At 32.8% G+C, this 13,836-nt stretch overlaps 1 protein-coding gene across 1 annotated transcript in view; it reads right to left on the bottom strand.

The window, feature by feature from the left end:
• Nucleotides 1–3,007, bottom strand: part of LOC106302712 — a 6,833-nt gene extending 3,826 nt beyond the window's left edge. The window contains exons 1-3 of the mRNA XM_013739168.1: nt 2,714–3,007; nt 2,475–2,657; nt 2,289–2,384 (exon numbers count right to left, since the gene is read on the bottom strand). Coding sequence (XP_013594622.1) covers nt 2,295–2,384; nt 2,475–2,657; nt 2,714–3,007 — 567 coding nt within the window. The 3' untranslated portion in view covers nt 2,289–2,294. The remainder of the gene's footprint in view (nt 1–2,288; nt 2,385–2,474; nt 2,658–2,713) is intronic.
• Between the last annotated feature and the right edge of the window lie 10,829 nt (nt 3,008–13,836).

The raw sequence follows: 13,836 nt of genomic DNA, 5'->3' as shown, positions 1-13,836 counted from the left end.
TGCAAAAGTGTGTTGCACTATCTACCACTGAGGCAGAGTTCATTGCTGCAACTGAAGCTTGTAAAGAGTTGTTGTGGATGAAGAACTTCTGTGAAGAGATCGGTTTCAAGCAAGAAAAGTATGTGTTGCTTTGTGATAGTCAAAGCGTCATCTGTCTCGGGAAGAACTCTACATTTCATTCGAAATCAAACACATTCAGAGGAGGTATCATTGGATACGAGATGTGGTTGCTTCTAAGGAAGTGGAACTTGAGAAAGTTCATACGGATGATAATGGAGCTGATATGATGACAAAGTCTTTGCCGAGGGGGAAGCTTGAAGTATGTCGAGGGATAGCCGGAATGGCTGTTTCCTCCACCTAGTCGGAGGAGGAGTTTGTTGGGTTCCTTCTAGATGGAGGAAACCCATCGGGTTTGGTTGGTGATAACCAAACTTGGAAGTTGGGCCATTGGTATTAGTCCATGAGATTAGTATTGGGCCTTGGAGGTTCTTAGGGTTAGTGAGATACATATATATAGTCTCTTGACCTAATTTTTTATGTAGAAACTTACAAGAATCAAAAAGACAAAAGAGAGAAAAGAGGGAATGAGGCAGAATTTCGTCTGGGTTTGTCATGGCAGATTTGGAGGGTCAGGAGTTTGTTGGGTTCCTTCTAGATGGAGGAAACCCATTGGGTTTGGTTGGTGATAACCAAACTTGGAAGTTGGGCCATTGGTATTAGTCCATGAGATTAATATTGGGCCTTGGGGTGTTAGTGAGACACTATATAAAGTCTCTTAACCTAATTTCTGTGGTAAGCAGAGAAAGTTAGAATTGACACAAGAAAAAAGAGTGCTTAAGAAGACTCATTAGACAAAAGAGAGAAAATGAGAGAAGAAGACAGATTTCGTCTGGGTTTGTCGAGGCAGATTTGGAAGGTCAAGCGGATATTGTTTGGGCTGATATTTTGTAGGAAGCTTCTTCAGTCAGTGGGTTAAAGGTTCACCAAAGGGATTTGGATTTCAATGGTTGGATCTTCTGTTGTCTGGTTTTTAGTGAAGCTGGTCGTCACAGTTCTTCAGCAGTGCTGTCTTGAGTGTTTGGTAAATCCGACGGTGAGATCTTCTCTGATTGAGCTGAAATTTGGTAGAGGGGTTGTTGACTGGTTTATCTTGGATTTGTACGGTGGGATTAGTCTCTGGTTGCTGGAATCCTTGTGAGCTGAGGTCGTTTGGTTTCTGCTGGTTTTGAAGCTTTGTGTTGCTCTCTTGTTGTTGTTGTTCTTGTGTTGGAGATAGCTCTTTGTAGCTTGAGTCTCTGTTCTGTTCAGGTTGTTGAACAGGGAGGACGTGGTTGTACCCACATACATTTATATAGTGGATTGTTGAGTGGACTACGGTCCCGTGGTTTTTCCTTCTCACATCGAGGAGGTTTTCCACGTAAAAAGTGCTTGTCTCATTTAGTTATTGCTTATATTATATCCTGCTATCGTCGAAGTATTTTTCTCTCAGATTCTCACAAGGTCAGGGGAAACACGATTGCTACATTCCGCTGCGCCTCGTGTCCGCTTTCCCAAACATTATTATCTATCTCCTGCTCTTCCGTAGCATAATGCAGAGAAAACATGTCAATGAGACGGTTTAACATAATAGAAAATGTAGTTAATGATTCACACAAGAACAGAAAAAGGATTTGATCCCTGGGGGAGAGTGGAGAGAGAATCTATTTTATGTTAGATGCCATTTTTAACAAGATTGTGTGTTAACCAAAAACAAAGAACATGGAAGTAGCTAATATATATCAAGACCTTTAAACAAGAAAAGGAGCAAGTAGACTTAGGAGAACGTATTTTATTATACAAACACAATCAAAGTTTTAGAGTAGAGAACGATGTGAAAGACAAGGACGCAATTATGCATTGCCATAAACTTCAGATTATCTGGGAGACTATAATCTGGTTGCAACCCGACCGAAATTTCTCGCTATTAACTTACTTGGCATGAGTTGTGTTTTTACATAGTTTGGTATTTGATATTTACTTCTAAACAATTTCAGTAACTGATTGAAACTCTAAGTTAAACAATCTACTTAAGAGCCACTCACAATCCAAGATTCTAACTCCACGAACCCTCTTACTAGACCATTTAGATGGTCAGAAGATTAAGTGAAGTAGTTTCAGTGAAATATTGATGAATCAAAGGACATCCATCCACAAAAACAGGAGACATAATACGCACATAGAAGATCATAGTAATTAGAAGCGTCGACCAGGTAAAGGACATGTAGCAACAATCAGAAACCAAGACTAACCTGTGTTTATCTGTCAGATCCTGTCACTGCATCAAACAAACCGCAGCAACTTAACCAGGAAGTTCGGACGGCTGGTGGACCAGTCAATAAGAGACGCTGCATACGTCACAGGAGATTCAGCCAACTGAAAAGAGAGGAACTTATATGTAAAATGATGCAAGAAGAAGAAAAGAAAAGAGATGCAACCTTCTCCTCAGAGGACACTGGAACTTCAGATTTTATTATACTCTCTACTTTTCTGCTTGTTCCAGCAGCAGACCCAGGAAGAGTAGCCACCTTACCATTATCTTTCTCCGGAGATGGATACTGTGAGATCTCAGCATGCTCAGTCTTTTCAGAAACCACAGGTTCGGCAACAGGAGTGGTTTCCTTAATCGAATAGCCACAAGAATCCTGAGAAGTTAAGTCCACGGTGTTTTTCTTGCAATACCATTGTTTGGTCCTAGACCCTGAGTAACATGATCTGATATCTCTTTAGCAGTGTCCTTCGCCAAACCAGATGGATCTTTTGTCCCACCAAACTCTCCATTTCCTTGAGAAGCAGGGGAACTCAAACTGCTATCATCACTTCCATTTTCATCATGTCCTTTCTCTTCACAAAGATCAAACAAATACGACCGAGTAAACAAAAATAGTAAAGGAGTGTGAGTCGGTGTGTGGAGTGACTTCCTTTTTGTCTCTACGCTGAATAAAATCAGAATCTCCCATCCAGGAATCATGTAAAGGAGAGAGAAAGAACGGGATCAACTTCCTTTTTTTTTTTTTTTTAATTTACTGATTTACTCTCTTTTTTTCTTTAATTTCAAACATGCCTAAATTTAAGTCTTTAATTTGTCGATCTATATATAATAGCAAACCAATTTTTGTTCTACTATGACATCATCTTTTTTTTATAAGAAAAAAAAATTAATCCACTGGTCAAAATTTACTGTTTTCTTTGATCTAAAAGACATAAAATATTTTTGATGATGTCATCAAAAAATCTATATTTGACACCTCTTTATTGAATAGTTACTAGACCTTGATCCGCGCGCCAGCGCGGATATGAATTTTTGGTTTATGGTTATTTATTTAACTAAATGATGTATTTGTAATATTTGATGTATTATATTCACCAAGTAAATAATTTTTTTGGCATCTTAAACCATCTATTTATGACGAATATTCGATATCATATACAAAATTGAACAAATAAACGTAATTAGAGAATTGTAGACGATATATAAAAACAATGGTTATTAATGTAAAATATGAAGAAATATTATATCATGACTTAGTATGGCATAAAAGATTATAAATTAGTTATATATGTTTAAAGAAAATAAAATTATTTTTTTTGTTTTTTGTCAAGATAATTATTAAATGTCCATAACATTAATATGTTAAAAGGCCATATTATGAAAGCCCCATGTTGTAACCGTTTTTTTCCGGGAAGTGTAACAAAAAAAAAACCTTTAACTCTTCGTTTTGTTTAAGTTCTGTGTCGGTAAAAGATTCAAAAAAATCTCTCTATCTTTTTCAATGTTCAATTTGAAGCTTATTATGCGAAAATCATACGCAAATATAGGCAATTGGTTGGAATCTCTATATCTTTATATTCTTATAAATTTTAAATTTATTGTTTCCTCTTCTGCAAGCAAATCAATTACCGAAATAATAGATCAATTGGTTGGAATCAAATCTATTCTTATAATTAGTGTAATTGTGGTTACAGTTTCTATATTTAATAGGTATATTAAAGATACGACTTTGAAGATATTCTGTTTTGATTAATAGAAGATATTGGATTTTGAGTTTGTATTTATTGATTTGTTTATTTTTATAAAGCTAGAAAATCAGTGGGATGATTGGTTGGTTGATACATCCTATAAAGAAAACGAAAACTATAGGTGGTTTGACTATTGTACATCGATCGATGCATGATGTAAGTTGACTATATAAAACTTGAGCATGATCATTTCAAACTAAAGTATAGGTAGGTTATATGCATTTGTTATATATCAGTTAATATATTTTAAATATTACATAAGTTAAGTGATTCACGTTTTCGTAAAAATAAAATTCAAGTTCATTATTGGGTCGTACTCGTCCGTAATAAGCTATGTTAAATATGATGTATTTTTAGGTTCATTTAATGACATTAAGTTTAAATTTCATTAAAAAAACTCATTAATTTAACTGGAAAAGACAAACATAAAACTAGGTAGGTTCATTTAATGACATTAAATTTAAATTTGATTAAGGAAAACTCATTAATTTAACTGGAAAAGACAAGCATTAAAATAGGTAGTTTAATTTAATTCTCAGTGGCATGGAAATGTAAATAAGTTAGAAAACTTATGGGTATTTTTTAATGGGTACTTCTCTTTTAATAATATAGATGTAATTTAAAGAACACATCATTTGAAACACATAACTGCTCATGTCACAACTCTATAGGAAGAGTTTCAATTGATGTAGCCTTTCATGATCTATATATAGAATCTTTTACAGCGGGGAAGTTTTATAAAACTTTTGGTTGAACTGGATAATCCTAAATTGAATAGAAAAAGAATCTAATATATAAAAAAAGATCTAGCTTCTGGAGAAATAAAAGGGTACTTGATAAGTAGATGTTTTATTTTCTCCTACACAACTCAAATTAAAGGTTCGTAAATATCTGTTTTTATACATGTTCGTTCTTTTGTTTACTAGATCATGTTTCAAAACCTAGCGGTATAAGTTTTGATAAGTCGAAGAGTGTACTTATCAAGAGTGAAGTTGTCTTCTCCGGTTTCTATAGTGAGCCTTTGGCAACGACGGAGGTTGGATCTGGGATGGTGGTTCTCTCTCCTCACTTCCTAGCCATATTCTTCAGTCATTGCTTCGATTGAGGAGGGATATGTGGCTGCTAGGACCTGTCAGAAGCAAGAGAATCATGCAACTTGCGGCGTCTAGGATGTGGTGACTGGCGAATCGATGCTGGGCAAGGACACCGCCGCCGTGAAGTCCCGGAAACCAGATTACTTGTAAACTGCCGGTTTTTAGAGTGAGCCTTTGGCGACGGCGGAGGTTGGATCTCGGATAGCGGTTTCCTCTCCTCTCTTCTTAGCCGGATTCTTTAGTCAGGGCTTCGATTGAGGAAGGATACGTGGCTGCTCGGACCTGTCAGGAGCCTAGAGACTCGAGCAACTTGCGGCCGCTAGGGTTTGGAGCCGGAAGTAAGATGCCAGCGGTTTGTGCCGCGTGGACCCTTCCGAGAATGGCATACTGACGGTGACTGGTGACGAATCAATGCTGGGCTTGGACACCCCAGCCGTGAAGTCCCGGAAACCGTATTACTTGCAAACTGCCGGTTTCTAGATTGAGCCTTTGGCGACGGTGCAGGTTGGATCTAGGAAAGCAAAAAAATTCTTTTAGATTTTAACTCTGCGAAAAAGGAATAAACAAACCACGACCAATCAGATTTGTTTTTTTTTGTTTTTTTTTACAGCGACCAATCAAATTTGTTTAATCTGTTGTTCATGGAAATATATATACAACACACGTCGAAGAAAAAAAAATATATATACAACACACAAAAATAATTTGCAAAAATATATATAGATATAGGTCTATTTGTTTTTTTCCTTTGCAATTGTAATGTTAAGATTTTTTGTATATACTCATTTTAATATTTTTCAGTTTAATTTAAGAATATGCCCGGCCTCCAAAAAACTTATTCCAACAGTTTTGTTACACATGATGGAACGGATCGATCTTTTTCCATGTATGGTGGACAAGAAGATGAAAAATTTATGTTACCCAAATTCTATACTGAGCAAGGTGATAAAAATCTCTATGTATTTATAATTATAAATTATTCTGTTTATTAAATAAAACAAACTCTAATCATTTCAAAATTTGTAGGTCAACCTTTAAAAATAAATGATACAAGTAAGAATTTTCTATTTTTTTAAATATATATTTATATTGTTTTAAATTTATCATTCAAATTTGTAAATGAAATGTTAATCATATTTCATCATTCATTCAGAATGTGTTGATATGGTTATGGATATGGAAACAGCTAAAAAAAGTGGGAAACAATCTTATCAGTCAAGGAAACGAAAATACGATGAATATAAACATTCTAACAAAGGTAATAATTAATCGATTGTTGGTATTTTTAAAAGATGAGGAAGAAAATAAAATGGTAATTTTTTTATTTAAATAGATAAGAAGACAATGGTGAAAAGTAATAATTTGGAAAAAACCCTAATGCGTTGTGGTGATTGTAATGCTTTAGTATGGCTTGCTGAAAGTACAGAAAAAGACCGATTAACGAAACGTCCACTATTTACTATATGTTGTAAACAAGGTCGCATTAAATTACCCATAATTCGTGATCCGCCGATAGAGCTGGAAAATCTATTAAATGAACCATCATTTAGAAGCAATATTAGAGTATTTAATTCTTTATTGTCTATGTGCTCTATGGGTGCTGAAATAGATTATTCAATAATAAACTCTGGTGGTCCGTTTTACTTTAAAGTTCATGGTGAAAATTATCATAGTATTGGATCACTTTTACCAGTTGATGGTGAAAGACCAAATTTTTTACAAATGTATATATTTGATACATCTAATGAAATAAAAAATAGACTTTCAGTCATGAATCGAGAAGGAAACGAAACATTAGATACACAATATTAGCATCCCTGATAAAAATGCTTGATGAAAACAATGTACTAGCAAAAATATTTAGAAAAGCTAGAGATAAATATGAAAGTGGTGAAAGCGCGGAAATGAAAATTCATATGGTAGGATATGATAAACGGAAAAGACAATATGAATTGCCATCAGCTAATGAAATAGCAGGTTTAATAGTTGGTGATTTTTCTACTACTGTCGGTGAACGAGATGTTTTAGTTCAACACAAAACTGGAAACTTGCAGAGAATTTTAGCTACTCATCCCTTATATATGTCATTGCAATATCCCTTATTATTTCCATACGGAGAAATTGGATTTTATGATGGAATACCTTATGTCCAAAAATCACAATCAAATCAAAATAATGGTTTTGTTAAAATGACTGAATACTATATGTATCGTATTCATAATAAAAACACTGAAGCATCTACTATTACCTGTAGCGGTAGATTATTTCATCAATATGTAGTAGATGCTTTTACTTCTATTGAAGCAAGCTGTCTTACATTTATTAAACTTAATCAGAAATCAATTAGAGCTGATACATATAATAATGTAAAAGATGCTCTATGTAGAGGAGACCATGACTCTAGAAGTCTAGAGAAAAGAATTGTATTGCCATCATCAATTACAGGTAGTCCAAGATATATGGCTGAAAAATATCAAGATGCAATGGCACTTTGTCGTTGTTATGGAAATCCTGATTTGTTTATTACAATGACTGCCAATCCGAAATGGGCTAAAATAGATGAATATTTAAGAATATCTGGTGATAGCTCAGCTAATGATAGACCTGATATAGAATCACAAGTATTTCATTTAAAACTGGATCAATTAATGGTTTTAATTAAAAAAAAAAATTTCTTTCGACCAATCAATGGAGGTATGTATATAATTAACTATTGTCATTATCATTCTAATATTTTTAAAGTATTTTTTGCAGACTATTACTTGTACTAATGTTTTTTATTTATGCAGTTGTTTATACAATAGAATTTCACAAACGAGGACTTCCTCATGCACATATTCTAATTTGGTTGAAGGCTGGGCGCGAGAATGTATGTTCCAATGAAATTGATAAATTTGTCTCGGCTGAATTGCCAGATAGAATAATTGATCCTGAAGGTTATAAATTAGTGGAACAACATATGATGCATGGTCCATGTGGACTAGATAAACCAAACAATTCTTGTATGGAAAATGATATTTGCACAAAAAAATATCCTCGGTCGTTTTGCCTTTCTTCATGCCTTGATGATAAAGGATACATTATTTATAAACGTAGAGATTTATTGTCCAGCTATGTTATGAAAGGTGATATAAAATTAGATAATCAGTACGTTGTTCCTCACAATTTAGATCTACTAAAACAATTTCAAGCTCATATAAATGTAGAGTTTTACAATAAAACAAGCGCTATCAAATATCTTTTCAAATATATTACAAAGGGGGTTGACAAAACTACAATTGTCTTGGAAAACAAATCCAATGATGAAAATGAGATTGAAAATTATCTTGATTGTCGATATGTCTCGGCCTGCGAATCAATGTGGCGAATTTTTAAATTTGAGATACATCACCAACATCCTCCAGTCCAAAGATTAAGTATTCATTTTCCAGGCCAACAACCAGCTCTTTTTAATGATTCATCAGATCTAGAACAAGTTGTTTCCATTTGTGAGTTTCGACTAAGTATGTTTATGGCTTATTTAGAAACAAATAAGATTGACCCTGATGCAAGGAAGTTAACCTATGTTCAATTTCTTACTAAATATGTTTGGAATAAAACAGAGCATACTTGGACAAAAAGAAAAATAGGTCAATCTATTGGAAGACTTTATAATGTTCATCCTTCTTCAGGTGAACTATATTATTTGAGGCTTTTAATCAACCATTTGAAAGGACCTACAAGTTTTGAAGATATTTTAACTGTAAATGGCGTAGAATACAAAAAGTTTCATGAATCATGTGTTGCACGTGGATTACTTGACGGAGATGAAGAATGGCATGAAGCTATGACAGAGGCTGCCACATGGGCCACCCCTCAGCAATTACGGGAATTATTTGTCATGTTGTTAGTCCATTGTGAGGTTTTAAGTCCTTTGAAATTATGGAATGCATTCTGGAAATATATGAGTGAAGATATAGTTTACCAACAAAGACGACTTTTAAATTTCACCGATTATGACTTAAGTGACGTAGAATTACAAACCTATACCCTTATTGAAGTTGAGTTGTTGCTATTTCAGTATGATCAATCTCTATCAAATTATACAGATTTGCCAAAACTTGATAAAAGTTCTATTGGACGCTTATCTAACACTGTACTTGCTGATGAACAATATTTACATGTACAATGTCTAAAAGATTCATCTAAAGAACAAATTTCCTTACTTAACGAAGAGCAAAAGAAAGTTTATGAAGCTGTATTAGATTCAGTACACAATAATAGTGGGAAGTTGTTCTTTTTATATGGCCCCGGAGGCACGGGAAAGACATTTGTATATAACACAATAATTAACAAGCTACGTTCCGAAAAAATAGTAATACCAGTAGCATCTTCCGGTATTGCTGCATTACTTTTACCAGGTGGTAGAACAGCTCATTCACGATTTAAAATTCCTTTGAATTTATTTGATGACTCTGTATGTGACATTACATGTGGAACTATGTTGGCTGATTTATTGATTCAAGCAAAATTAATTATATGGGATGAAGCTCCAATGACACATAAATATGCTTTCGAAGCACTTGACAGATCACTAAGAGATATTATGTCAAAAACAGATAAAGATGCACATTTAAAACCTTTTGGTGGGAAGACTGTTTTACTAGGAGGTGATTTTCGACAAACCTTACCTATTATTTCCCAAGGGACAAGGCAAGACTGTGTAGCTGCTTCGATAAACCGTTCATATTTGCGGGAATTTGTTCAAATGTTTGTGCTTTCACAAAATATGAGAATACATAAAACAGAAGTTGAATTTGCAAAATGGATTCTCTTTGTAGGTGATGGAACTGCCACGAAAGATAATAGTAAGGGTATAAATTACTCATATGAAGATCATATTTATGTGGATGATAGTCTAATGTTAATAACGGATAAAGAACATATATCAGCATTAGCAAAACATGTATACACTTCTTTTCAAGAGAATTATACGAACATAGACTATTTAAGGGATAGAGCAATACTAAGCCCACGTAACGATACGGTGGATGTAATCAATTCAGAAATATTGAAATGACTTCCTGGAAAATCCCAAATTTATTCCAGTATGGATTCAGTTAGTAATAACGAATATGATGAGGGAGACTACAGTTTTCAGTATCCGATAGAGAATTTAAATACATTGAACTTTCCGAACTTCCCACAACATAAATGACATCTTAAAGTTAATTCAGTTGTAATGCTAATTCGCAATCTTTGTCAAAGAGATGGTTTGTGCAACGGTACCAGACTTGTAATCACACGTTTAGGGTATAAAGTTATTGAGGTAAAAATTATTACTGGTCATAGGGATGGTAAATCAATTTTATTGCCAAGGATTACACTTTTTCAAACAGAAGAGAAAATACCGGTGACTATACGAAGAAAACAATTTCCAATTAGACTTTGTTTTGCACTGACTATTAACAAAAGTCAAGGTCAAAGTCTAGGTAGAGTAGGTTTATATCTTCCAAATCCTGTTTTCAGTCATGGACAATTGTATGTTGCACTATCTCCAGTTACATCTATGCATGGCTTAAAGACATACCAACATGTTAATAGGGGAGAGAGTAAAAACACAATATGCAATATTGTTTACAAAGAAGTATTTAATAATATTTAACAAATGTTTGTGCTTTCACAAAATATGTATAAAACTGATGTGTTTACTGTTCATAATATATTTGAGATAGCGTATTCTCATAAAGTTCTACTAAAATTATTATAAAGATTTTAACAAAATGGGTGTGGAAAAAATTGAAACTTTTTCGTTGAATATTGTGTAGATTGTGTAGTCTACAATGATATTGTTATATTGCTTCAATACTATATCACGTTGATAAAATAGTTAAAACGGTTTAATATTTACCATAAAGCTTAGTGACATTGCATTTAATAAGGAGATTTTGAATAGCAAAGGATTGTTTTAGCTAACAAAACGGTTTTTTTTTCTTCCAATACCTGTAAAATATTTAGACAAAACCTGAATAAACCTACTCTACCAACATTCAATTGTCTTAGATCGCTATCTGTAAAGATTACAGTCTATACAAATTGTCAAAATGGGAGTAAAAAAAGATTGAGTTATTATTTTGAAATAAGATTGTTTAGCTACAAAGAACTTGTTAGAATCCTTCAATACTTTTTTAATTTATGTGATATAGTAGAAATGGTTTAATATTTCTATTAAAATTATTAAATGGTTAAATTTTTATTAAATGATTAATTTTGCTTACGTTAAAACACAAGTATTTCAAAAGGGTGTTATTTCTGTAACTGCTCTTTTTAAAAAGGAAGCCTTTACTAGCACCCTTTAACAGAAACAACTTTAGTTGAGTATATTAATAGTTACCATTAACTACAGTGACAATTTGAAATACTTCATTTTCTCAAATCGTCATCTTCCAAACGTATGGAAATTTAAGGTTCGTCATAAATCCTCTTATTTACAAAACTCATTTCATTTTTTAATCGTTTCTTTAAAAGCAAAACGTAGTAAAGAAGCAAAAATAAATACTTTTCCGATTGTATAAATCACTTTCTTAATCATTTAGCCGACAATACTCTTCCTAATAATTTAATGAAATATTTATAATAGATCTGTGTCCTTAAATTTCATATACTATCAAGTATGTTTTTATAACTAACGCCTGTTTTCATGAATTTCAGATTCACTCTTCTTTTCAAGATGAATCCAACTATTACCACATTTGAAATCACTTACGAGTTATCAACAAGTGAAAATAGTGGCCTGGGAATTTTAAACTCCAAGATCTTCAAAAACTTCTTGACAACACCATCTCTGAATTCTTTTCATTTTAAGCTTGGAGACTTTTTATATGGAGATACATCTGAAGATAAAGCCTTTTTTTATATGTCATTACTAAATGAGGGAATACAAGTTATTGATGCCAGTATGATTCTCAGCAGTCTTATTTCAATATGTGAAGATATAACATCATTTCCAAATTATTGTATATTGACGAATGTTATATTATATTTATCTTCACATTTGTGAGGTGATGCCTATTATGACAGAAGAACATGCAATACAAGAGTCTTTCAATATGGTACATGTTGTTCAAAGACCAGCTTCTGAAGATTCCATTTTTACATCGGAAAAAGAGATGTTTGTTGGTGATGGAAATGGGGAAGACAACGAGGATACCCCTTGTCTGATTTGTTTAGAATCATTTATAAAATATCAAAGTCTTTTATGTATACCCTGTGGTCATAAGTTTTGTGAAAAATGTTTAATTAGTTGGCTACAGATAAAAGGCAAGTTGAAGTGTGAGAATCAAAGGTATTTATAAGTTGAGACATGGCGGTTTCAAATTACGGAATTTGATTAACTACCCAAAACCGTTTGACATTAAAAGGGAACCAAGCGACATGATAATCTGTATGTAAATGAGTAAATCTATTTTAAAAAAATCTCTGTAAATGGATTGAATGAATAGAAGAAAGAAGAAAGAAGAAAGAAGGGAAACGTATATGTGGCAAAGATAGAAACTAAAAAAGGATTTTATTAAATAATAATCCCCAAAGCAAATGACATTTTGTCAGGTTATCTTTACCGGATTCGTTATTTTATTCATTAAAACACTTCTTTTGAGGTTCAGGCTTTAAAAGTCTTTGCTAGGCAATAACAAGCATAAGACTTTTAAACAATTCAATACACATATATTTTGAACAAGAATTTAATACAAAATATATACAACTCGTCCGTATTAAGAAAAAAATATACAGGCCGTACGTCCAACCATTTCCACAGTATTATAAAATAGATTTATTAAAAAAGAAGGGTTACGATAACAAAAGCAACGCAACTTTCCATATCTAACAGATACAATAGTTCGATGCATTCTCCCTCTATTAAAAAAAAAGGAAGACCACTAATTTACTAACAAAATAAACTTAGAAATGGAAGAACCTGAAGTCCCTTGGTACAAGTTTCTTGAAAACATTATGATGAAAGATGGAGAACAAAAAATTTTAGGAAGAGTAATTCGATTATGGGAAGTTAACAATCCTAAGAATGGTAATGAAATTATAAGCCTTAATTTCTTGCTACTGGATGAAAAGGTAGTTTTTAATATTTTCCCTCGAAATACATTTATATATATATATATATATATATTTATAATTAAAAAAAATTTCTAATATAGGAATCAACCATTATGGGATCAATCTACACACGTCATATTCATCAATTTTCTATGGAGCTTTTGGAAGGCAAAATATATATATATTCAATAATTTTGAAGTATGGCGGGTTGGTGAACGTTATAAAATTTCAGACCATTCTTTTCTTATACGTTTGAATGGAAACTCAACAATAACTCATGTATCAGATGAGAGTATATTAATAAATTGTGAGAAATTTACGTTCCGTGATTATGATCAACTTATGGAAATTGCAGACAAAAACTTATTTTATGATGGTAATTACCTAATCCATAAGCAAAAAACTTTAGGGGGGGGGAGTTATTGGGCAAAGAATTTTAAAGGAGTTATTAAATTTTGAGATTCCTTTGTTATTGGTTTGTGAATTTTTAAAATCTAAATAGAATCCATTGTTATTGGGGTGATGATTTTTAAATTCCACTCAAAATCATTTGTTATTGGAAAAGTTTAGTTTTCATTGATTTTCTATTAAAATCTG

The sequence above is a fragment of the Brassica oleracea genome, chromosome C7 (assembly GCF_000695525.1).
Source record: "Brassica oleracea var. oleracea cultivar TO1000 chromosome C7, BOL, whole genome shotgun sequence".
Taxonomy (NCBI): domain Eukaryota; kingdom Viridiplantae; phylum Streptophyta; class Magnoliopsida; order Brassicales; family Brassicaceae; genus Brassica; species Brassica oleracea.
Note: the sequence above shows the minus strand (reverse complement) of the source record. Positions and strands in the feature narration are given on the sequence as shown.